We start from the raw sequence: 26,880 nt of genomic DNA, 5'->3' as shown, positions 1-26,880 counted from the left end.
GTAATGCAATGCGATTACACTGACATGGACGTGACTGTGTTAAAGACAGGCGGACGGATACCGCAACCATAGTTCTGTTGTCGCAGTACAAAGTGTTTTTTTTACATTTATTTGTTGTTCTGGGGCCCTATAACGTAAAGCTTTTCCAATATGTTTTTATTCCAATCTCCTATTGTCCCATTTGCGTAACCGCCGACGCAAGCATCGGGCGGTGATCCGCAGCGTTGCCTAAACAGACCAATCAAACGCTCTTCTAGCTTATATATAGGAGGTAATTTTGCTTTCAAAATGAGTAATATTGCCTAGATTGAGCGGTTTTTCGTTTGTAATTGGCTGCCAGGAGGCGAGGAGCACGTTCAAGTGCAGAGGCTTTCGACGGGGCCGAGCCAGCGCACTGAAAATAGATAACCGAGTGAAGAGGGTGGTGTCCGCGTCTGCGATTGGTCCGCTTTCCCTTACTTAGCTTGCTGTGGCTGGTCGAAAATCGCGGCGGCGTAGGCCGCTAGGACTGATCCTCAGCAAAGAACAGTTGGCAGAGCAAGGTCGTGAACGTGTCGAAAATGCTAAAAAACGTTACGCGGCCACGCAAAAGCTTTATTATACGAAAATAAACCCAAGCTCTCCGGCAGGCGCGAGTAGCCAGTGCTTGAGCGATCGGCGGCAGCCATCTTTTATTCCTTTCGGAACGGGGCAGCCTGCAGCTATTCAGAAAAAAATTCAGTCTTGTTTGGCATATTAATGCATCTTTAACGTGTACACGTCACTTTGACGCGGCGAGATTTGCGGTTGTGTGACGTAGCGTGACGGGCAGATGAAGTGGGTGCAGCCCGAAAACTTTGACCAATAGCAGAAGGCTAATGGCGAAAGGGCGTCGAACCAGAAATAACTATTTTTCTTTTGTTCAGTCCAACCATGCATAATCAGTGTGTGCACGTCATATCAGATGAGGAGCTATCGAGGTTTTCGTGACGTCGCGTGACAGACAGGTGAAGGTGGCCCAAAAAAAGTTAGTGACCAATCGCGGAGGGCTGATTGCAGAATTGGAATAGAAAAGCTTGGAATAGCTTTGCTCTATAGCGCCCCTGGTTTCTGCACTAGCCTTCGTGGAACGCACGCAAATTTAGTGTAACCAAGCGCATCCATCTCATTTCAGTACATTCCATTTAAGCCGTGCGTGAGATACTGCCGAGTGAAATGGATTTTGATCGTGCCCAGCTATAAACAAGTAGAAGTTGCAGACGGAACTCCGTGCAAGGTAAGCACTTTCATCCCGGGGCACAATTATTTTACTTATTGACACATCCAGAAGAGGATATATGACATCAGCACACGCGTTATCGATCAAATAGAAAAAAAATTGGCACCCAAGCGGACTGCACCAGGTAGCTACAAAGGAAACCCATGCGGTTTTCTAGGAAGGGAAGCTCCGAAGTTGAAGAAAAATTTGTCCTGGTCCGAATGTATCGAACCCGAGTCCAACGCCTTCCTGGGCCGGTGACTCTACCATCTGTGTACCGTGACGGCCGTTTTATACCATCTGAGCGACCAGCCCGGAAAGGCGTTAGTCCTGGCTTTGACCTCCACACCAGGACTAATTTCAATGTAAATTTAAATTAATTTTGCCTGACTTTGTTTTGTAATTATTGTGTCCCCTGCTTAATTACGTCTTCGCAAAATTAGTTTGTCTTGATATCGGTTCTATAATTTTGACCATTACCTTCACTTACTCTCTCGTTTAGATATTATAGAGTGAAAGCCGTTCCTCCATTTGAAACTGCTTTGGAAAACTACGCCATGTTGAGAGTGAGATTTAGCTGACGTTTTAATGAGTTGATGAAATATCACAATAGTTTGTATAAAATTTGCGATGCTATTGGCGCTCCTCATAATTAACGAGAGTTCTTGCGCAATACAGTTGCAAGTACCTTATGTGCATATTGCGATGCGTCCCTAACATTGTTATTTCACGACCCACCACGCCGACTTTATGGCTATGACGTCGTGTTGCTAAGCGACACGCCGCGGACTCATTTCGATGGGATGAGAAGCGAAAACGCTCATGTACCATACATTTAGTTCCCATTAAACAATCCCAGGTGGTCAAAATTAGTCCGCAGTCCCCCACTACGTCATGCTTCATAGCCCACTACAGTTAAACTCCGTAGTTTATATTCAATTCTTACTAATTCGTAGCAACTTCACTGGTGCCAGGCATCGGAACGAAACCGAATCAACGACTACATCTTTCTTATTCCCTTTTCAGAGGCTGCTCGTTTTGAAAGGCGTTTGTTCTCACGGAAAATGCGTAAAACCGGAAGGAAAAGTCACGAAAGCACCCGTGCTCAACTTCACGGATATAATGATGACCGCCGAGGCAACCACCACCACGCCGGCCCCTCTGAGAGAAGACTAAAGCGACGACCAGCGCAGAACACGCATGGTCCATGCACCTCGATGGTAATAAAGAACATTGGCATCGACGGTTCACTTTTGTACATCATGTAGATCAGCCTTCAAGATAGTTCTCTACAGGGCTTCCTTTTTTCATACGAAAGCGTTTCAGTGCTATAGTTGTTAGAGCAAGATGTTCTTAAAGTCTGCAGTGTTACTTTCGTCATCACTTCATCACTAGCAGACGCATGAATCTATGAAAAGTAATTAAAGGGAAATGGTCTATGAAGAGCTGTTTCTCAGATGCATCCCAAGTTTTCTCTCCTTTCCAAGATGCAGCTTGGCGAAATTGTGCTGCCTCAGAAAACGGCACGTATGTATATGTATACCCATCGGGATTATTCGCCACCATTACGGTCATCAATCAATCAATCAATCAATCAATCAATCAATCAAGAAATAATTTATTTAACGTGACCATTAAAAACGCTGATGTCATGAGGGTTGCAGCACAAAGAAACAAAACCCAACAATAGGTAGATAGGCAAAACAAAACAACCAGAAATTATGGTATAAAAACAATTAGGACAATAAAAACACAAAAGAACAGGATAGAAAGCTACGTAATAATCAACATTAAAATCTCGCACCAGTAGGCTTATGGCCACACGCCCAGCTACGGCCAACTCGAGCTCGTGCGCAGATCTCGTCAGGATGCAGAAGACTTCTTCAAAGACTTGCTTGAATTGGGGGGCAAGGTGATCGTCTTCACTAACAGCAGATTTCGGTAACTCGGGGGTAAGCCGAACGTAAGAACGGTACTCGAGAAGACAAAAATCTGGAGCAGCAGGCTCCGCAGGGTACACGATGTAGTATAGGTCACATGGGATAGCGTTTTTAATGAGGCCGTGCACGTGTTGGAGATCGAGAAGGAGGCGATATGGCGCTCAGTCTAAGCCATACAGTTTCCTACAATAATTACTAGAGGGAACTCTGGCGCTGCGATCGTTTAGTCACCATCAGAATGATGCCTAGTACATGAATTTGTATGATCTTCGTGCTTGTGGCTTCGGACGTTCTTGTGACTTCGTTTATTACGCGTCATCTGCCTTCATTGTTCGGCGAACACGCACAACCGCTGCTAATTGCAGCGATTCCGCTTGTCCATGCGCCGTGGCGTAATGGTTTCAATATCGAGATTCTGTGCTAGAGGCCCTGTGTTCTAATGCAGCCGTCATACAATTTCATTAATGTTTATTTAATTATTTATAAAGCAGCACTTTCTTGAAAATTGTCACTTTGCAACGTAACGAAGCCTTCTTAAAGCCACAAGGACGAAGTTTAGGCAAACCTATGTACTGCCCCCCCATTCCCCGTGCTTGCTGAACCTCCCTGCTTGCACCTCCAGTAGGCAATAGAGCCGCAGTTCGCTCTATTAATTGTATGAAACCCAATGGTCACAGCCCACACTGAAGAAGCAGCTTTTGCCGCACGTATCAACGCTGTCAGACAGCATGCAGTGGAGGAGTACCCTGGTGGCGCAAAAGAGAGAGAGCAAATGATAAATGAAAGGTAGGTAGGTTAACCAGCACTGAGCCCGGTTGGCTACCCTACACTGGGGAAAGGGAAAAGGGGACGGAAAGATTAAAGGAAGAAGAGAAAGTCCACTGGGGATACCATTCGGTCACTCAGTCCGGATCACAGACGCTGACTCAATCCGGTAGCATTCAAATATCGCAGCAGCGCTTTAGTGGCTTTTTGTAGCTCCGATATGCGAGACCATAGTCCCAAGATCTTGTTTAAGGTGAACGGCTTTCTACCTAACTGATTGAGAGCTGTGCAGAGGTCATGTCTTGCACTTTGAAAAGATGGGCAGTAGCACAGTAGATGTTCTGTAGTTTCCTCGACACCGCAGGCGTTGCACTCGGCGTTATCAGCCATTCCAATCAAAAATGTATATGCATTGGTGAATGCGACGCCCAAGCGTAAGCGGCACAGCATTGTTTCCTCCTTACGCGGAAGCCCTGGTAACAGCCGCAGTTGCATAGATGGATCGAGGGAATGCAACCGATGTTGAGTGAATTCAGGTGTGCCACTTCTCCAATGTCATGCGGTGCACTAGCTTGCTTAAGTGTTGGGCTGCGTCAGTCCGCGATAAAGGTACAGAAACAAGGGTTGCTCCTTCGTGTGCTTTCCTAGCAGCTTCGTCAGCGAGGTCGTTGTCGGAGATACCGCAATGGCCATGCAGCCACTGAAACACGACGTCGTGTCCTTTCGCGATCATATGATGGTGCCTTTCTCGTATCTCCGACACGAGTTGTTCACAGGACCCGCGACGAAGAGATGACAGAAGACATGGTAAGGCCGTCTTCGAATCGCAGAATATCGCCCATCGATTAGCCAGTTGGTTGTTAATATAATCAACGGCACCTCGGAGGGCAACAAGCTCCGAACCGGTGGATGCTGACAAGTGAGAAATCTTGTGTCGGATGCTCATTGATCATGATGGTATAACCACTGCGCCGGTGGAGCTGGTCTGAGTGGAAGCAAGGTCTGACTACGGGCTAGTTGGAATTCCATGGTATAACTCGTCACCTACAGCGCAAACATAGACGGAGGACAAAAAGGACGACGTAGACAAGCGCTGTCTGCCAACTGATTTTTATTTTTCAGAACCAAACATATATACCCTAAAACACCAAGACAAAAGCGCCCTCTAGAAGCAACACCCGACATGAGAATGCATTCAGAATTTTACCTAAGATGAACGAGAGCGCATGTGCGATCTCAGGAAACCCAGTTCTTTTTCTGTTAGTGCGATAGATGGCTTACTAACCGAGTCGTCATCGGCAATCGCTGCTGCTTCAATGATAATTCTAGCAGCAGCGATTGCCGATGACGACTCGGTTAGTAAGCCATCTATCGCACTAACAGAAAAAGAACTGGGTTTCCTGAGATCGCACATGCGCTCTCGTTCATCTTAGGTAAAATTCTGAATGCATTCTCATGTCGGGTGTTGCTTCTAGAGGGCGCTTTTGTCTTGGTGTTTTAGGGTATATATGTTTGGTTCTGAAAAATAAAAATCATTTGGCAGACAGCGCTTGTCTACGTCGTCCTTTTTGTCCTCCGTCTATGTTTGCGCTGTAGGTGACGAGTTATACCTGAGTGGAAGACCCATCCGTATATATGTGGTCTCAGTCAACGTAGAAAGTGCGCAAACAATTCAGAGCTGCTATCTTCAAGGCCAAGGTAGTAAGGTCGGTCTTCTTTATTATCCCTGGAATCGTAAGACGCACTTGAGGCTGTTTTAAACACCACAAAACTCAGGTTGAACGTGCTGACGGTGTGAAGCCCGATGGTAAGGAGGCCCGATGGATGCTGACCTTGTTGGAGAAGGACGCATGTGGTCGTCGTTCGGGCAGGCAGGCAAGACAGCTTGACTGCATCCTAGAAACATGACGAACATGGGCCCTAAGCGTGTCGGTGCTAATATAAGTCGTGATCGGATGATCTTGAGCCATTACAATGGTTCCGGCTATTAAAGCGCTCCGTGGAAGGCCTAGGCGAACACGTAGTGCCTTTGCTTGCACGCTCTGAAGTTCTCGATGGTTTTACTTGCATGTTATAACAAGCACGGTAGAGCTATAGCGTAGGAATCCGAGAAGTGCTCGATATAACTGTAGCATGGAGCCCACTGACGATCCCCATGTTTTGCCGGCGATGAACTTGAATACGTGAACAAAAGATGTGAGCTTCTTCTTCAAGTGGGCAACCTGAAGGCTCCAAGGTACCGGCCAACAATGACGCCCAAAAACCGATGATTTCTCTTGTAGGAGATAGGCTGGCCATTGATGCATACTGGATAACAAGTCATCGCTTTTCGCGTAAAAGCGACTAACGCACAGTTTTCTGTTGAGATGGTAAGGCCTTGTCTGTGAAAATAGTCAGATGCCTGTATTGCTGCTTTCTGTAGCCTTGGGAGAACATGCAGGTGAGTGACCGCTGATGTCCAGATGCAGATGTCGTCGGCGTAGATTCAGACACTCACTGTTTCCAGTAGCGATTCGGCAGGCCCAAGAAGTACGAGGTTGAAAAGAATAGGGCTTAAAACACCGCCTTAGGGAACGCCTCGGCATGTGCAGTGGTCGGTAGTGGGACCATCTTCCGTACATACGAACAAGGACCTTTGTGTGAAGTAGTTTCTGATCCATCGACAGAGTCGCCCTCCTAATTCAACTCTCAAAAGTGCGGCTAGAATGGTTTGATGGGAAACGTTGTCGTAAACGCCTTTCACGTCAAGAAAGAGTGCTACTGATAATCGCTTCCGAGATTTTTCCTGTTCTACAGATGATACTAGATCGATGACACTGTCAAACGAACGACTTCGTTGAAATTCCACCATAGAGTCAGGGTAAATTTTGTGGTGTTCAAGGTACCATTCGAGACGCATGAGGATCATACGTTCCATGAGCTTCCCGACGCAGCTGGCAAGAGCTACAGGCCGATACGATGCCAGTTCGAGCGGTGACTTTCCTGCTTTTAGAAGTGGTACCAGGTGGCTGCGCTTCCATTTCTGTGGGACAACACCATCTTGCCATGAACTATTAAAAAGGCTAAGGAGTTCTCGTCGTGCTTCTCGACCTAGGTGGCGCAAAGCAGTATATGTTATGCCATCGGGCCGTGGTGAAGACGAACACCTACAGAGCGCCATCTAACTCTAACTTCTAACTCTTCCATAGAGAATGGAGCGTCCATACTTGTATCTCGTGGACCGGGGAGGTCGCTTAAAGCCATGTCGGGGACTAAAACTGTGCCGCCGGCGATTTTCGCACAAGATTCCTCTGCAACGTCTATCTCACGGCGGTTTCGATAGAGAGCAGTGGCGTTAAAAGGGCGTCTTTGCTGGGGACTTGAGCAAAAACCCAGTAGGGTACGCCACACACGGGACAAAGGCTTGCGGGGGTCCAGTGAGTCGCAAAAGCATTACCATCTTTGATCTGCTAGCTTATCCATTCGGCGTTTTATCTTCTTTTGCATGCGTCGAGCTTCTCTGAGATAAAGAATCGATTTCGTGCGCCTGCACCTCTTTTCAGCTCGGCGACGTAGTCCACGAAACCTTTCCAATTCAATGTCATTCTCTGTACACTTTGATGAATGAGTGAAGCAGCGTGTACAATCTTGCATTGCGTCTGCAATTATGTCTTCTAATCTGCGTGCGATATGTTTCTTGCATGTTTCTTCTACCCGATCTTGAAAGACTGACCAGTCGATTTGGCGAGATACAATCGGTAATGCGGCGTCTAGTCGATCGATTCTCACATAGGTCGGAATATGATCACTTCCATGGGTTTAAATATCAGTGAACCACTGCACGCTCAAAGTCGGGCAACGTGACACCAAAGTCAAGTCAAGGCAGCTGCTGTACGTTGCTCCTCGCAGAAATATCTGGCTTCCGTCATTTAGAAGACACAAGTTGTGGCCTGATGCAAAGGATATTAATGACCTGCCCCTCGAATTTATCCTGGAGCTTCCCCATATATGGGGATGAGGATTGAAGTCCCCTGTTATTATCCAAGGACCGGGAGTAGCAGCCATAATGTCTTCTGATCTTTTGCTATCAAACTGACTTGTCGGGGAAAGGTAGACGCCTATCAGAGTAAAAGACAGCCTCTTCTTTTTCACAGTAACACAGACGTATTGGTCAGCGTCCTGTGGCGCTACGGGTGGGGAAAAATACATAAGGTCCTTGCGAATGTAAACCAGAACCTTACTATAACGGACACACGTGTTTGACACAAAAGGTTCATATCCTGATAATCTTATGGAGGCTGATAAGTTGGGTTCACAGATGACCAGTATAGGAAAGTGGTTTTCAAACACGAACTGTTGAAAATACGAAATACGTGACCTCAGGCCTCTCGCATTCCATTGGAATATGGAGGCACTTCTGTCGATGAGCCATAGTTCTGCTGTAGAAGTTATCAAGAACTGGACTTCTGAAGGCTCGTTAGAGCCGGATTCATGGCATCCAGCACTTGCAAAGCACTTCGAGCTGTTGGTGTCTGTAGCTTGTCCAGAAGAACACGAATAGCACTCGCCAGAGAGCTGATCATTACAACAATTTGTTGATCTTGGCCCGTGAATTTATCAGGAACAGGCGAAGTCTCCCTTGCTGTAGAAGTCTGACTTCGCTCAGTAGGGGCATGTAGAGTCGGGAGTGCAGGTCAAGCGTCAGCAGCCGTGTTGTTCGATGCACCTTTGTCCTGTGAGCTGACTGCGTTTGGCCTGGGTGGTAATGCACGTGGGCGTCGTTCTGCAGAGGCTTTGGAGGCTCTTGATCGACGTTGGCGACGTGATCGCCGTCGCTTAATAGATTTAGCTGCTTCTCGGTGAGACGAGTGGTCTCTAAACATTTTCTTCAATATTGCCATTTCCTTTCGAATCAAAGGGCATTCCTTCGGGGATGCATCGTGAGGGTTGCTGCAGTTTGTGCACTTCAGCACATTGGCCTCGCACGTGTTAGTGGTGTGGGTCCCAGTGCAGCGAGAACAGATGGTAGTGTTATTGCACACACTACTCACATGGCCAAGCTTCATGGACTTCCATCACTGCAGCGGTTTTGGTATAAAGGGGCGAACTGCGTGTCGGAAGTGGCCCGATTTTACATGCGATGGGAGGGATTCGCCTTTAAATATGATTTTGACACACCGTGACGTGCCGAGACGAAACGCGTTTGTGATGATGGTGTTTTCTGTAGCCGGCTTGATTAAGACCGATAGATCGCAGTCGACAATAGTCTCGTCAACATCATAAATTACGCGAGTACTGACTTGTTTGCCCAGCGGAATATGAGGGCAGACTTTCAACCCGTCAAGTTCCGTGACTTTGCGCAAAGAATCAAACGCAGCCACGTGTTCTACGTCAATGGCTAGCACGTTCTTACGGGTGCTCCCTTTGATGTCTTTGATTTCATTCGGAACCAGCGCCTCTAGATAGGAAGACACGGCTTGCCTGTTGAGGTGCCTCTCAGGTTGTCAGTGGCGAGAACTGGCGCGAACAGGAGGGTGAGCACCTCGGTATTCCGCGAAGACCTCACGGTGGACTCACTCGAATTCGATGATGCGCTGAGAAACCTTCGCTTTGCTTTACGATTCCACACCAGCTCCAAGGTGTCGTCACCAGAATCTTCACTGCTGACATAGTACTGCATGGTGTCGTGTCGCTCTCGGAGGCACGGCGCACGACGCTTCCTGGAGGCAGCCGCCGCGGGCAATGCCGAGCCGGCGGACGCGCGTGAGCCATCATCTCCATCGCAGTCCACTGGCAAAGTCTAAGAAATTCACAAAATGAGTAGAGCTGGAAGACTCGGCGACTGGTGGCGCAAACTCCCAGAATTGGGCGCCCGCTTCCGTCAAATCTACCACGTGGAACCCATGTCTGGCTTCGTAAATGTTTTGCCCCCCGGTTTTGCGAAACCGTAGCAGTAGTGAGAAATTTTCGTTTGTGTGCTCTATCACTGCACTGTGTAAAAAAAAAAAAAAAAGAGTGTTGTTTCAGAACCATGACACTCCTTTCTACATTTCATAAATAAAAGAAATGCGTATCGCGCCAACAAGCACAGATATTTAAAATTATCCGCGTGATATACAGAAAACTTGATTCGCAAATGTGTGATTAGATGCAAAGGAAGACTGTCGAAAATTCGCAGGCTTCTGTTATGCCGCATTGCTGCGCCTCGCCATTGTCTCTCCTGCCCACCCTGGTTCTCTAAAGAAAGCCGGAAGCTTACGAGGGCCTCTGTTCCTTTGTTTACAAACAGCAAAATGGTCCCCTAACGGAGAACGCGTTAGCTAAGTTGCGTCACTACGAAAAGTACCCGCACCATAAAAATTTTAGCCTACGACAAGCGCGAGGAAAACTCCAGCAGGGAAATGGACGCGGTAAAGCCGAAGACAGGCAAAATTATGATACAGCCGCCCTATACAACCGTGTTCACCTGTTCGGCGTGTTCCACAGGCGCCCGACCGACGGCTAGACACATGTTGTGGGAGAGCCCCGGCTACAACAAAACGCTGATCTTTCGAAACAGTGTCTCAGTGCGCCAAGAAATCGGCATTCTAACAAAGAGCGCGAACACTGTAGCGCACGAACTGCTAGAGTAATTTTTCGTATGCAAACCCATGTTTGCATCAGCCGTGTTTCAACATCTTCGTATACTCTGCAGAAAAAAAGTTGTTGTTTTACAGCGAAGGTAGGGGGCATGTTAGAGGCATGTTAACTTGCCGAACGTTTAGCGTTTATGGTTCATTTGTGCGCTTTCCAAATAATTACCGAACGCTCGTTCTCTCCCCATTTGCATGCGTTAAACCAGGCGCGTAATGGGTTGCCCCGGTATCCTCAGTGAATTAAACGAGGCACTTCATGCACATTTAATGGAAGTATGGTGCACCTTATAGGTGATGCGTAGGCAACGTTCAGAGTTTGTGGGTTAATTATGACCTCTGCAGTAAATTACTTATGCAGACCTTCAGATAGATAGATAGATAGATAGATAGATAGATAGATAGATAGATAGATAGATAGATAGATAGATAGATAGATAGATAGATAGATAGATAGATAGATAGATAGATAGATAGATAGATAGATAGATAGATAGATAGATAGATAGATAGATAGATAGATAGATAGATAGATAGATAGATAGATAGATAGATAGATAGATAGATAGATAGATAGATAGATAGATAGATAGATAGATAGATAGATAGATAGATAGATAGATAGATAGATAGATAGATAGATAGATAGATAGATAGATAGATAGATAGATAGATAGATAGATAGATAGATAGATAGATAGATAGATAGATAGATAGATAGATAGATAGATAGATAGATAGATAGATAGATAGATAGATAGATAGATAGATAGATAGATAGATAGATAGATAGATAGATAGATAGATAGATAGATAGATAGATAGATAGATAGATAGATAGATAGATAGATAGATAGATAGATAGATAGATAGATAGATAGATAGATAGATAGATAGATAGATAAACTTTATTAATATAATAATAAAAAAACAGCTAATGGTCGGGGCCCTTAGTCCAGGGCTCCGCTGGCTCTTGCCACCTTCTCAGCTCTCTTTATCAGCTTGAGCTGGTCGTCCAGGGCCGAGCTGGACAGCAGTGCCTCCCATTGCTCCCTCGTGGTGTTCGTGTCTGGGTGTTCTATGTTGTGTAGTGCGCACTCCCACGTAATGTGGTATAGGGTTGGTGTGGCCCCACACCATGGGCATTCGTCCCTGTAGGCTGTGGGGTGTGTCCTATGTAATATGTGTAAGTTCGTGTAAGTGCCTGTCTGGAGCCTACGCCAGGCAGCGGCACCTTCTGTGTTTAGAACACATTTAACTTCGCGTGGACATTATTCATAAAGCTTTCCCCGTTTTTCTAAATTTCTCTTGTGGCTGTTGCAGTTCTCCCATAGCCGCGGGTAAATTTCTACGTCATTCATAAAAACAAAGAACACACTTATAACGTTCTGAAGGTCTGCAAAGGCCGTGAGTCTATCTCCGCGCTCACGGCCTTTGCAGACCTTCAGAACGTTATAAGTGTGTTCTTTGTTTTTATGAATGACGTAGAAATTTACCCGCGGCTATGGGAGAACTGCAACAGCCACAAGAGAAATTTAGAAAAACGGGGAAAGCTTTATGAATAATGTCCACGCGAAGTTAAATGTGTGAAGTTAAATTAGAAGCCTTTGCCAAAATTTCTTTAAGTGCTTCAAAGCTTTATGCGGTCGTTATTAGCAATGTTTCCCAATGTCCTGGCAGAACCGCAAGTGATACCATGTTCAAATTTGGTGGAATTGGGGAGCATGAAAAAGGACGTCGAGCGTGAGCCTTGACGCGTGGAATGTGCCGACACGTGGAAACGTACAGACTGGGGATGGAATCGTTTTCGGCACCGTGTACGTTCATTCCGGAATGTCAAAGAGGGATCCCGATGACTTTATGATCGACACGTTTAGGTGGATCCTTCCCGTGTACCCTAATCCCATGTTCATTGCGGGTGACTTTAACGTCGATGTGTCTCGTCCCGGCAGAAATTGGTTCCTGGCGTTTCTCTTGGAAAGATTTGGCCTTCAATGTTACACCAGGACCAACGTCTCCGCCATCGCTCGTGCACACACCTAACGTTTGCTAAGAACATATGTGTGTCGTCCTAGAGCCCATGGCCGTCCATCACAGCGACCATAAAGCCACAATTACTGTGGTCAAGAGAAAAACGTAAATACAAATAAACATAACAACGTGCACGTTTATTTTATATGGTGTGTTGTTTTATTATAGTTTCTTTACAGTTATATACAGCTCCGCTGGTCATCCACCTCCACAGAGTGCAATGGCTGTGCTTTTTTTTTCCTTTTCTTTTTTTTTTTACCTTCGGGGAGCAACTCATCTGGAGGCGACAGAAACTTTACGCATTTGCCCATTTTGAAGAGGCTCCAATATGTGTACGCTTTTTTCTGCTCCGAATAAGTCAGCGGTTATGTATAACGCACGTCTCGTCTACCTCGTCTGTACGTCCATTCTGTTCGTGCCTAAGCGCACAGGTACATGTTCTCGAAAAAAGTTCTATACGCTGTTCATTTCTCTTTCGCTTTTTCACCCTATAATTCCACAGTGTGTGCGTGATTATTAACGTGATAGCGTTAAGGGCCCCATGACGCAGAAAATCCGGCGTCGGCGTCCGGTGTTGACCGTCGTTTCGGGAATAATCATTCCGAACGACGCATACCCAATGACGCAGGCCCTCATTAGAGAGTTTTAGAATTGGGAGCGCAAAGCTCTGGTCCCCCAAGCCGCGTTGCGTCGGTTGCTCTTGGGTTTAGAGGAGCAGCAGAGTTTGAGGATTGGGTCGAACGCAGACAGCGTTGGGTTGAGCGCTCGGGAGGCCGCAGTGTGGAAAATAGAAAGGTGCTTAAAAGAAAAAAAAAACTCTTTTCTTACAAGTGAAAACGAACAGAATGCATTTTTGAGCAAGAGGAGCGAGCAATAAAATGTAAGAAACGTAATCACTGCGTTAGTACCGGTTAGTATTACGAATTAAGTGTGCAATTCTAAGCCAAGCAAAGCAAATCGAAACCAAGTGCTCTTAGTTGGTGTTTTCTTGTGACGCGCTGTGAAAAAACTGCGAGTTCACCTGCATGAAATGGCAAAAATCAGTCGAAGTACAGCAAGTTTGCTCTGCGACCATCCGCTGTACGCCATCGCTGTCACCCGCGAGGGCGGCCCAAGACGGCTTGGGGGCCCACGCTAGTTTTCGATTTTTGGGTCTTGGGTTAACGCGAACACAAGAACCCAAGAGTTGCTTGGGTTCTGCGCATGTGCACTTGTGTCGCGCAATTTTCTTGGGTCCCCAAGCCGCTTGGGCCCCCAATTCTAAAACTCTCTATTAGAGAGCTTTAGATTAGGGGGCGCAAGCGGTTTGCGTACGCAAGAACTAGGGGCGACGGTACTACGCATGCGCAACCCCCTACGTCTGGGTCTGCGCGTGCGCAGTATCGTCGCCCCTAGTTCTTGCGTACGCAAGCCGCTTGCGTCCCCTAACCTAAAGCTATCCATGGTAGCGCAAAGAAGTCACTGAAATAATTGAATTTCTCAAAGTAAATGCGTCAGAAAAATCGTAAAGTACGACTTGCAGACAACCTACGGACATCATAGCGTCGGATTGTAATGTGTACGTGAGAGAAAACATAATTCGTTACGCGGAAGCTCAAACACAAACCACTTTTAACGAGATTGCGTTTTCCACTGCAGCTGCCGTTTGAGGTCTGTCTTAGTAGGAGCGGCGCGGCCCCCTCGCGGTTCTTTGCACACCATCAAAATAAGAACCACAAAGTTCGCCGCCAGCGTTTCCCGGTAAACATTACGGTTACACAAGCTGCAGTTGCCGGGAAGCGTGAGAAGCGCTCAGAAATTTTTGAATGCTAATGCGTTCCACTCTTAAAGGCGAAGCTTCAGCGCTCTCCAAATTTTATCCCTGTTTCCATGCCGCTGGGAGCCCGAGACGCTGTAAGGCAAATGCCAGGGCTGTCTATTCCCTAACCCTAACCTCATAGCATATCGAATCTCAAATTGTTGAATTGTCCTAAACAACTTCTTTATTTGTGATCGTTTATGGACCAGCTCGAAATTACGCAATAATTTACTGGAAATACATTTTTTGGAATTGCACAACTTTGTCGTCAAAGTTGATTTTTTGCGACATATAGACGCGATTTGCATACTGAACTTCGACAAAGTGCAGCTTCAACGTGAACGCGAAAATTGAACCCCCGTGAATGTTTTTTTTTTCGCTCTTTTATTGGAAAACACAACTTTGCAGTCACGAAAAGAAAACGATAAGTTAGCTAACCTTTCTAGCTGTCGGCAAGCTATGGTCATGTACGAGTGAATGTTCACTGGCAAGCATCTGCTACACAAGAAGAAATTTAAAAAAATATATACAAAAAATCTTCGCGAAAGTGTATATCAAAACAAAAGAAGCGTTACAATGGCTTATACATCAGCGCCTCCGCGCCACCTGAACGTTTACAGCGCTGACTCTACACGCATTCTTTTTCTATTCTCTTATATATTCTAGGTTCTGCGTGACGTCCTTACCAAGCCTGCAGAACAAACGTGAGCCACCGGGAGCATTATAACAGAATTCGCATTCTCTGTGCCTTGACAGGGTTAACGATAGTCGCGAATTCAAGCAAAAAGCTTAGGCTTTGCCTTGGCCAGAGACAGCAGTCCGCAGGACTATGCCGCCTACTTACTTCACAGGCGCCGCCGCAACAACGTGCACTGTCCTGTGATGGTAGGCAGCCGGTGACCTGAGAGCTTAATGAACACGCTCTTTATGATGACGCCGTTGGTCTTGCTGTTGCTATCGTCACTTTCGCTTGGTGAGTACAGTGATTAACGTCGTGCTCCCGGCTCTGTTTTATGAAACTGCAAGCCCGTCGTTCTTCAATCCTGCATTAGTGAGGAAAAGCAAATTGTTGTTGACAACCACTTTTTTTCTGGGGCTCATGGCCGAATTCACGAGGCTTTTTTTCTTTCATGAGTTATTTCTGTCATTGGCCGGCCGCCTTCGTCCAGCATCATGATTGGCTGGAATTTTCTCTTGCAAACGATCCTAGTTCAATGGCATTTCGTGAGTACGGATCCTGCGTATCAGAAAAGCGGCGGAGAAAGTATCATGTTTCGAGATGCCACCAGGGGGGTCTTTCTGTATGCTTGCACCGAGAGCCTAGTGCTTGCTAGTACGACCTTGCACGATATACCCGTTAATCTAAATATTTGTGCCACTAAAACGCCATTGCATTCGGGTCTCTTCCCGTAGCTGCTGCACCTTAATGCAAGTGAATAGCGTCGCCTGTTTCTGTTCCACCTGGCAAAGCCCTGCGTGCCATGTTTAAATATCGTAGGCACGGGGAAAAGGTTCTGCTTTCGTTTAAGGCGTCCTGGATACTAGTAATACGTCGGCTTCAGTAATAAGCTGCCAGCGTGGCTGTATAGCATTGACAAGGGCGCTGGCGCTAAGCTTGCTCCTTCAAATAGCGGTAGGTTTTGCGCGGCAGTATCGTATATAGGATCGTGTTCCTGCGTAGGCGCCTTGAATGACAATAACAACGTTGTAAATGAAAGACAATAATCCCGAGCAAACTCAGACCTCTTGATTCCAATATTGGCAGGTGTGATGTTTGCTTTGTTTTCACTCGTGCTGCGTATGTCCATGTTTTGCGCGCCTGCCATGAATTCCAATTTGATCAACTGATTCTCGTGCAAAAATTGATTCTGGACACCCTATGAGTGAGGCAGGGGGATAACAAAAAAGAGCAAGGAGGTTAGCCACACGGACGCATGGCTGGCTAGCCAACACGGTGGAAAGGGGACGAAGGATTGGAAGAAAGAAGGGGAAGGCGCAGACAAAAGAACGAGAGAGTTCAGGTGTACAGTAGTAGTCAGACACAGTAGTAGTACAGTATTCGACACGGGGTGTTTATAAGCGTCTTCCCAGGTCTGTTGATTTCAGGAAAGTTATGAGAGCTCTCCCAGCTTTCTGGGATGGTGATGTGTGAGACCGTGCCCCGTGGAGATAAGAAACACAATAGGAAAGTCTCTGTCATCACCTTTTGAAGCTGGAAGTGCAGTCACCTTCGTGTTCCGTCTCCCTTTCGTCTCCAATCAACTCGCCGGAGCAAATGGGCGCGACCCTTGAACTTGTGTTGCGACGCGCCGCCAGGAAGTGTGCGCTGTAGACGCGCGTCAGAACACAACCTACGAAACATCTGTAACAGTTTTAGTGAAGCCGACGCGCTCCTATGTTATTCCGTAGCACGTTGAAGAAGACGACGAATAACCGCACCGCGATTACGTATTGCTGGCTGACACGCACACTCACAGAACCAAAACACAAACTTTAAAGCTCACAGACCACACTACGAGCACGGCTCGTCCGGCGAATTGAGCGTGCTTCGACAAAAACCCCCACCGAGAAAATCCTAACCCAGTTTTCGGAGACCGAGAGCAGCAGCGAGAGCTTCACAAGCACGGTTGCTATGGCAACGAGGATGTTTGGCACACCAGCCCCAGTGCCACTTTGCGAAAAACACCGCTTGGCTTCTGCCACTTTCTGTCCTCTTTCTAACCCCTATCTCCCAACCACAGTGTAGGGTAGCAAACCGGAGACTGATATCTAGTTAACCTGCCTGCCTTTCCTCTTCATCTCTCTCTCTCTCTCTCTAACTCATCCAGTCTGGCCGGGGCCTCTCCTACGCTTTCCTTCATCCATGCCGTGCACCAAGGATCCTTGCCTGTGCTGAGTGCAGATAGCGCATCCCAGGAGGTGCCGGCTCACCGTGATTTGTGCGCGTGCTCGTTCTCAGCGACAGTGATGCTAGTAGGGGTGGGGGTACTGGTGGTGGTAATGTAATGTGTTGCTGATGTCTCACTTCGAACAGCCGCATGTTCGTAGCCGAAAGGTGTTCGTTTTGATAAACTGGACTCCGTTATGACCGTTATGACCGGGTTCTGTTAAGAGGAGGAAGTTTGTTTTTCGCTAGTTCTTAACCTCGGCCCAACTTACATAGAGCTTTTATTTCGTTTGTAAGTACTCCTTACCGTTGACGGGCCGCCTTCGTTGCTGATATTGTCCAACGTAACGATTGTTTTTTATTTGATATCACAAAATGTTCCAGAGTAAGAACGCTTTTGTGAACAGACGTCCTGTTTATCTTCCTTGCACAAGTGTTCTTAAAGCGACCTGGTCGTGGGAGAAGGGGAGACGACAATCTTTTGACAACCGAGCGTCACATGCACCTCTCCAGCCTCTTCCTTTCTACGCCGCTGATGATATAACTGAGCAGACGGCCTATCGCTTGAATTTGCTTGCGAAGATGAGCAAGATAGCAGGCATCTCTCATCTTTTGTTTTCTTCGTTTCTTTTCTTTTTTTCTCTCTGTTTTTCTTTCTTTCATTCTTTTTTCTTTTTTGTCACGCGAAATGGTGAACCTGCGTTTCTGCGATTGCGCAACAAAACAATTAAATGAGCCTTCGATGACTTTATCTTTAAATCTCACAGCACAGGCAAGTGAAACAGACGTCCCACCGCCCAACTGCACTACAACATTTGTAAGTACATAGCTTCCAGAAATGAAAAAAAAAAACCTCGTAATTTGTTTTCTGTCCACTTTTTGTACTGGCAACGCGCGCAGTGTCTATTGCTGATAACACGCTTGAAGCTAAGAGTAATGTCATTAGCTACATCCGTGGCGCTTTGCTTCCTTTCTTTTTGTAAACATTCGTCAAGGTTTATGGCTGTAAAGAGTGGTAAATTAGCGCTTTTGTCGACTCTTTACATCAATCTAGCTTTACCGGATTAACTGGTGACGCTGCTTAAAACCACCACCTTCCTTTAAAAAAATAAGAAAAAAAAGCACAATGACTACGCGATTTTGGTTCTGTCCATCGGCTCGCTTCACTCCGAAGTAAACAGGCCCTACATACCTTGTTCACAGAGGTTTTAATCGACCTGCGCATGAAGGCTTGGCTCTAGGTCGGCTTGCTCTCATTGCGCATGCGCATATAATACGAACTTTCTTTTAATGATGGCATTTAAGGAAGATTAAGCTCTTTCTAAAAAGATTTCCTCATGAGTCAACGGCTCCAGTCTGTAAATTCCAGAGTAGGCGCCTAAAGTGATCAGTTAAGAAAGGGTCATTAGTGAAACTATTCAGTCAACTGTTCATTTCCATTTCTTATGCATGTACTGTCCGTATCATTGAGCAATAAAAGTCAGTAAGTGTAACTCTGCAGCCTGGCAATAGGCAATTTTTTTTTATTGTTACCCACAGCGATAGCTCAGTGGCTATGGCATTGTGCTGCTCAGCTCGAGGTCGTGGGTTCGATCCCAGCAGCGGCGGCCCCATTTCGGTGGGGACAGAATGCAAAAAAAAACGCTCGTGTACTTAGGTTTACGTGCCCGTTAAAAAACCCCAGGTACTCAAAATTAATCCGGAGTTTCCCACTGCGGCTTGTATGCTTCGCAATCAGATCGTAACTTTCGGATCTAAAGCTCCAGAATTTTTGTTACATTATTCGAAGAACTTCTCTATGTATTAAACAGGTAATATGCGCTAATACTTCGGTCAGATGTCCGAGCTACTTGAAACCTTTTGAAAATAGTAAACGCTCTTGTTTAGGAGGAGGAGGATGAAAAGGAAGGAAGGAAAGGTAGAGAGGTCAACCATACGCACGTCCGGTTTGCTACCTTGCACAGGGGAAGGGGTCTACGGGAAGAAAAGAAAGGAGAGGGAGGGAAGAAAGCACTATTGGTGTGAGTACATGCGGATGTCCATAACTTCGCATCTATAATTGGTCACTGAGGCCAGTCGCTTTCATAAAATGTAGCAGTGCCCGCGTCGCCTTGTAAGCCTGCGCCGCACGGGGCCATGGTCCAAGAATCTTGGTCTCTGAAAATGGTCTGTTAGCTAACCGGTTTAACGCCATTTGAAGAACGTCGCGTTCGTTATCATAGAGATCACAAAAACACAACACCGGCTCAATCGTCTCTTCCCAGTTTCACGAGTCACAGATTGGTGTGTCGGATATTCCAATAAGGAATGAGTAGGCTTCCTTTGTTGCATGCCCTTGTTTAGGCATGGAACGGAGCTACAGTGCAGTGAAAATGGACAAGGGCTCGTTGCCCAATGCTCTCAATATGGGGCGTAGCTTCTGCCGCCGCTGAACATAATGCGAACAGCCCCAATAGCAGATGCATTGTGCCTTCATCCGCCCCGCCACAAGCGTGAGATGAATAAATTACGCAGTTTGTTTTGAAAACGGCAGGGGTGGACGAATATTCAAGGTTTCGAATACGAATCAAACATTACACACTAACTATTCGTATATTCGTGTTCAAAAAGTAGCTATTCGGCACTTTCGAATATTTGAAACTGACGAACTATTTCGCAATAACCGACTGTTACAGTCTTGTTACTGTTTCCCATCTGGTAAACAAAGTATCGTAAATTGTCGGAAGTGTAACAACGACAAAGATTTGCGAAGGAATGCGGAAACAAAATGGATAATGCAAGCTTTGTTTTCGATTTCGTGGCGGAAGCCTGCATGACAGTCTGTGAGTACTGCTTGTCGAGTCTCATTTAATATTGTGGTAGTCTAGTCATGTAGTACTTTAACCTATTACGCTACGACCAGATATGTTTTCCTTGAAACTGGCCCCTTTTCGTGTGTTTACGCCATGCAAGTCCTTCAGCATCTTCTTTATTTCTTTTTTCTTTAACCACAACTTCCGATTTGTTCGTTTTTCTTTTCTTGGCAGCCACTCATATGGCGTTTTTTTTTAATATATATTAGATAAAGAAGCCATTCGTACTTAGAAAGCTTGTTTTCAACCAGGCTCTTAAGATGTTAAGAGGCTATTTTTGAAGTTCTTGGCAATTAGTAATCTTCTGTTTAAGACTCATTCTTCGTACCTGACATAAGCTGTCTTTCTTCTATTTTTTTTTGTCTTTCTTTTTAGGACTAGCCAATACAGCATTGGCACTTCATTAAAAAGACACAAATATTCCTGCTGTAAATACGCGTACGTGTCTGCACTTGACTATTTGATATTCTATTCGATATTCGATACTTACTATTCGTATTCGATGCATATTCGAAAAATTTGGTATTCGCCCACCTCTAGAAAGCCGAATGACTTTTGTAATCAACAGCAAGGTGAAGACGACCAAAAAAAAGTCAGAGCCATTCCACTCTGTGAAGGTGAATGACCGGCGTAGCTGTATATAAGTAAAATAATATACAAAAACAAAACAACATAGCACAAGTATGCACGTTTTTACGTTTATTTGTATTTACGTTGATCTCGTGACCACAGCAATTATGACTTTGCGGTCGCTACGATAGGCAGCCACGAGCTCTGTGACGACACCGGAGATGTTCTTAGCGAACGTTAGGTGTATGCACGACCGATGGCGCGTCGTGGAGACATTGGTCTTGGTATAACATTGAAGGCAGAACCTTGCGAAGGGAAATAACAAACCCACTTTCCGTCGGGACGAGACACATCGATGTTAAAGTCACCCACAATGACGATGGCATTGGGGTCCACCGGGAGGATCCACCTAAATGTGTCGATCATAAAGTCTTCAAGATCCCTCTTTAACGTTCCGGGATGAACGCATACGGTGGCTACAACGATTCCGTCCCTAAGTCTGCACGTCGTCGCTAGGGCATAGAGCGCAACGGCAGCGTTGTCGTTGTTTTCGTAGATCGCAGCGCATCAAACCATCATCCATCATCCATCACCGGTTTTGACAGATATGGCCTCAAACGCAGCTGGGACACATAGGCTGATACAATGCTGTCGTATGCTTAAGCTATTTTAGCTCACGCCACGAAACGGTGGAAACTAACCTAAGACAGCTCCGCCGTAATAAAGTTTTCGCACTTCGGGGGCGCTCACGTAGAAAACGTCAGTCCAGGGTTCACGTATCGTGAGAACATGTTGCTGTCGGTACACACTTTGATATAATCCGCCCGGATACCTCACTCACCTGTAACATTCCGTGCACGTTTACATTGCGTGGGCGTCTACGGGTCAGCTTGCTTGCGGGTTTCGACAAAGGCGCGATGACGGTTTCTTGTTTGCGCTGAAGGGCATTAAAGCGAGAGGCTGATGGCACATTTGACTGGTCCTTTGAGCGTGCTCTCACAGTTCTTTAATGGTCGTGTGATATGACAATTAAGCCGTACTACGCAGACAAATGACTGTGGTAGCATTATTCCGGCTTCGTTAACACCATATAGGATATTGCTTATCGTCTTAATAAGATTAGTCACTTGAGTAAACGACTTAGGAAACGTCGCAAGAGCGCACGGAAACGACACCCGCCGTGGTTGCTTACTGGCTAGGGTGTTGGGCTGCTAAGCACGAGGTCGTGGGATCGAATGACGGCCACGGCGGCCGCATTTCAACGTGGACGAAAAGCGAAAACAACCGTATACTTAGATTCCGGTGTGCGTTAAAGATCCCCAGGTGGTCCATGTTTCCTGGGTCTTCCACTACGGCATGCTTCATAATCAAATCATGATTTCGGCATGTAAAACCCCATAATTTTTTATGACGCAAACGACCAGTCTAATCTAGTCTGGTAGATTAATCTGTGAGAACTCCGCATGCATTTGTTTTGGTACAAAATGGTCCGATTTAATGAAAGTGGACCATTCAGGGAAGAATGTGAAAGCCAAAGCTTTCTTCCTTTATTGAATTCAGCTCCGAACCGATGCAGTCGCCAACCGCAATATGACGTCGCAGTTATCACATTATTTAATTTCATTTCAGAAAATGTGGGAAGGATTTCTAGCTTGAGTTTTTTTTTATCGCTTTGAAGTTTAATTGAAATTGGAATTGAAGTTCATTTGTCGTACCTGCGTAAGGGAGCAGGAGCAAAGGCTAAAGCCTGCGTAGCCGGACGAAAGTCCTGATTTTTCGGGCGAACAGGAAAACAAATGATTTAGAGTTTCACGCAATTCTTCTCGACAAGCATTTGACTATCGCGTCAAGCAGGCACTGCCGAAATTTGTGACGTCATGGGAAGCCAATGCGAAAACTACAACAAATCGTTGCCACCAGGCTTTTTTTTTTTTTTTCATCTTTTCGAGCTTCTGTGTGCTCACGATCATACTGGCCTATTCGTGATTCTGGGAGTGTTATTAACTTATCGTTATTGTTATTCTTGCTTGCGTCTCTTACTTTAGGATTTATTTAGTTGACTTGCTCAATTCCTTTTAATTATTTTACATCTGTTCTCTTATTACGATTTGTCATGCCTCACATATGCTGACTTATATTACGCTAGCCTCTATAATTCGTTTTAGTTTATTTGCAACTGTGCTTCTTTATATTATATAGTTGTGTACTGGAATTGTGCTTGGTCCCCTGTGTAATGCTTTGACGCGCTATAACACGTCTTGTAACACAACAAAATACCTTGCGTCGTGATCTTTATATATTCAGCTCTACTACTTACTCATTATCTGACTTCTGTATTTGATTAATTCAATTTTTTGTTGCGCTTTGTACCACTGTTGCTTGAGATATGCTGTTTTGTTTTCCGGTTTCATGTTCTGTGTGCAAGACAAGTGCACCAATATTAAGGCGTAAAGCTGTTCTTGGACACTTTCAGAAAATTAATAAGTGAAATAAAATAAGTGATTTTTATTAATCTGACTAATTTCCTTTATAACATGCCTCTAAATGTCGCAGCGCTTGCCTGTGAGTAACGGGCACATTTCGGCAGGGGTAAATCTCTACAATGCACCTTTGGCGCGTACGAAGGTACAGCCAAAGAAAACCTGAAAGTGCTCTGTTGAACTGCTTCCTTCTTTTCAGAAAATACCCGCACGCCGATGTAAGCTGATCTGCCTCACAAGATTCGCCGCTCGCTTTATACCCCTCTTCAGAATTATCAACAAGCCTGATGGGACGAAATGCAAGGTAAACACGCCATCTGCACTGAACTGTGATACAGCCAGTATATACGCTATAAGATAAAACTAAGGATCGAGACTTGAAGTGATGAACAGCGGTCAAAGAAGGATTTACGCTGAACCCAATGTAGCCACAACAAGACTTGTCTTCATCAGGACCCCGACGAAGACAAATTTTAACGTTGACAAGCCAGCAATTTAGCAGGGAACGCCGTTAATATAACCTGTCTTCCTCGTCGGTTGAATATTCCGCTCACTCTGTTTTGTTCTTATTTAATTTTTCTAATAACTGCACTAGAATTGAAGCTACCAGCTATACCGCTCAAGCTTGCACTCGAGATAGCGTTTGAATCTTTTGCTCGAGACGGTACTTACGACTATATGCGCAACTGTGCAGACGACGCTACAAGCGGAAAAAAAAAAAAAAAACACGCGGCTCTGGGCTTTGTGCATTCACCTGACAACCTTCCTGATCTGCCAGTAAATACTTTATGAGCCTGGTAAGAAATACGGTCGCGATCTCTAGACAACGCTCCCGTAAACATACAAGCCAAATACTATTGCAAAAGGATAGAAAGTTGGACGAGTTGGTTGGGTAACATATCCTTGGGCTGTAGCGCGAAGTGACACACACAGAGACTAGAAGCGGACAGGGCGCTTGTCCTCTCTGCTTCTAGTCTCTGTGTGCGTCACTTCGCGCTACAATCCAAGAATATGTCACTAAATACTATTCCCACTGCAAGCAGCAGGTATATCCACACTCTAAAACAAAACGTCCTTCGATCTCTGTCCTGTGGCTAAATTTTGAGCATACACCATCTCCACCCCCCACCCCCCCACCTTTACTACGTGCTTCCCATGACGGCACAGACCCACAAGACAGCCCATTGAGGCCAGCATTTGGGTGATTGTGTACGATCATGAGAGAGAGAGAGAGAAAAAAAAACATTTATTCGGACCATCGAGGTGGTTGTTCTTGAGGTCGAGTGGGTGGTGTCCTCATTCCAGGACTCCACTGGCCATGGCTGCTCGACGCACTTGCTGGACGAGAGCTTCTTGTTCCGCCAGGGTATCGCCGGTCAGCTGTACCTCCCACAGCTCAAATGACGTGCTAGGCGTCTTTAAGTGTTGAGGTTTGCCCTCGCACCCCCCCGAGATGTGAAAGAGTGTAGGGCGTGTGTCGCCGCACCAGGGCGGGTTCCCATGCCCCCGAGCGATGGCTTGGGCACGTCATTCGCAACTCACCAATATTCAGCCGCGTTCATATGGACGCGACCGTAGCGTGTCGCATTTTTTTAGCGCATCGCGGTAGTAGTTATGTGTTTACATGTAGCTCATTCCCCTTTATCCGAAAAAAAAAATAGCTATAGTGTTTCCAGCGGTTTGCATTCCGCCGCTCAGGTGAGGAGAGGACACGGCTGCAGCCGCCTCTCTCCCCGTTAATTACTTCAGTGCGATTCGTCTTCGTAGCGCATTACCGCCGTTTACACTAATGCGACGCGCTAATAGAAATACAATGCGATGCGCCACTTCCCGCACTGATGTAAACGCCGCTCATAAGAGCATCGCGGAAAGGGCAAAAAGAGTGAAGCAACAGGCAGGGCATTTCTATCAGCGCCGCAGCAGCCAAACGGGAACGTTGCGTCCAAGGGGAATTGGGGAGAAGTAAATGTCGCGATACTTATATCTTCGTTATTGTTGGGTTCTTTCCAGAAATATCTGTGGGATATATTCATCAAACGATATCGAACTCACACCAATGTGTTAAAAGTTTTCAAAGAAATGTGTTCTAGGAGCATATGTATGATGCAGTGGCCCAATATCGTTACATAGTGCGCCCCCTGTGGATTACACGTGAAGTAACGTCTCTTCTCTTCTTTTTCTTGCAGAGATTATTGACCGGAATGAAGGGATATTGTAAAGAAGGAAGGTGCATACTTGGTGGCGTGCTGGGTTTCTTTATTAATAAGACTCCGTTGAAGCATATTGGATAAGCGATTCCTGACACAACTATGGGCATTTCTCCGACGTAGAAAGCACTTTACGTCTGATGTGGAAATACTGTAATAAAGGCGGCTGGCCGGTCGCAACTTAATGCTGTATCTTGTGGGCACCTTTTCGCGAGCAGTGAGGACTCAGTTCCCCATGGGGAAGAGATGACCGGAATTTTGGCGTTCGACATTTGGTGTTTTGGCCATCGACCTTGGTATAAGCCTGTAGTTCCAAATGAACTGCCCCTGTCTGGTGAGCGAATGCTAGAAAATAAAATCCGAGGACACCTAATCACTTCTTATCGGCTTGGAATGTGAAAGCATTATTGTTCAATTAAATGACGCTGAGTGGTCCTTCGAGTTTTACGCCGCGAGTAATGCATTCGAGTTTTGCTACGGGGTATTTGTCGACTTTCGCAAATACGCTTCTTTCTCATTACATCGGGTGGACGCATCTGCACTTCTTCTTTCTGTGCTAAACGTTCACTATAAAATAAAATTCGTTCCAGGGGGCACATCACCGCCACTCTACGCCGCTCCGCTTCACGTTTTCGAGCCAACAGATCTTCGCGTTCTGAGCGAAACTTCGCTGCACATCGAAGACGTTCTGCGTCGCGTCGACGTATCTGCTCCGCCGAGGCGCATCGGTGACGTGGCGTCGCGGCCAATGGGAATTTAGAACGCGTTTCGCTGCTACAGGCGATGCCGGCTTACTCGCTCAATGGGCCATTTGATGCTTTCGCATGGTGCGGAAACTCCCTATACCTCTCTTGATGCACTCGGTGTCATGCCGATACGCGGCGGCCGCGCCGCTTCCACTAGTGGCAGTTGCTGGATATCCAACTGGAAATCATTAACAAACAATGCCTCCATAACGTCACTGATGAGGTCAGAAGGTAGAGGGAGAGGGCGCGCCACCGGGAGGAGGAAGCTTGCCGCGAAGCCCTCCTTTCCCGCTTCGCATGCAAGCGGACTGTGTTCGTGCTCTCTTGCAGGTCTGCTGGCCGCGCGGCGACATTCGCCAAATCGCGGAGCAGAATCCGCTGAAGTGTGTCGTCTTTACGAAGCGCTTTTTTTCTGCCGCGTTTACCTTGGAAGCTTCTATTCATTCTTTAAAGCACTGGGACAGCGATCGTACACACCAGTTCGAAGCAATTATAATGGAAAATACTTACATAGCAAACCTCGTTAACTACCAATGTTTGCAGGTAATATAGTACATTTCGTCATCTCGTGAAAGTAGTCGCTTTGAAATTCCTAACTTGTGGTTAAGTTTAGGGCTACAGCCCAACTAGTCCACATGTATAGTGGTGGGTAGCATAAAGAAAATAACTTCCTGGCACCTTGAATCGTTAATTTTGTTCGTGTGTTGTGTAGTGGATCAACTAAAGCTGACCGATTTCTCAGTCAGCCAAAACTCA

At 46.1% G+C, this 26,880-nt stretch overlaps 1 protein-coding gene and 1 long non-coding RNA gene across 2 annotated transcripts in view; both read left to right on the top strand.

Annotated features, from left to right (window-relative positions):
* The window catches only part of LOC126546084 (uncharacterized), a 16,239-nt gene extending 13,752 nt beyond the window's left edge, over positions 1 to 2,487 (top strand). Inside the window, exons 3-4 of the mRNA XM_050194172.3 lie at positions 1,154 to 1,255; positions 2,264 to 2,487. Of these exons, the coding sequence (XP_050050129.2) occupies positions 1,154 to 1,255; positions 2,264 to 2,413 (252 nt within the window). The 3' untranslated portion in view covers positions 2,414 to 2,487. The remainder of the gene's footprint in view (positions 1 to 1,153; positions 1,256 to 2,263) is intronic.
* A 12,613-nt stretch (positions 2,488 to 15,100) lies between these two features.
* LOC126546104 (uncharacterized) lies at positions 15,101 to 25,563 on the top strand. Its single transcript, XR_007602519.3, has 4 exons — positions 15,101 to 15,355; positions 18,037 to 18,086; positions 23,371 to 23,475; positions 25,358 to 25,563. It is a non-coding gene; the product is annotated as an uncharacterized lncRNA (long non-coding RNA).
* Positions 25,564 to 26,880: the final 1,317 nt, after the last annotated feature.

The sequence above is a fragment of the Dermacentor andersoni genome, chromosome 3, assembly GCF_023375885.2.
Source record: "Dermacentor andersoni chromosome 3, qqDerAnde1_hic_scaffold, whole genome shotgun sequence".
Taxonomy (NCBI): Eukaryota; Metazoa; Arthropoda; class Arachnida; order Ixodida; family Ixodidae; genus Dermacentor; species Dermacentor andersoni.
Note: the sequence above shows the minus strand (reverse complement) of the source record. Positions and strands in the feature narration are given on the sequence as shown.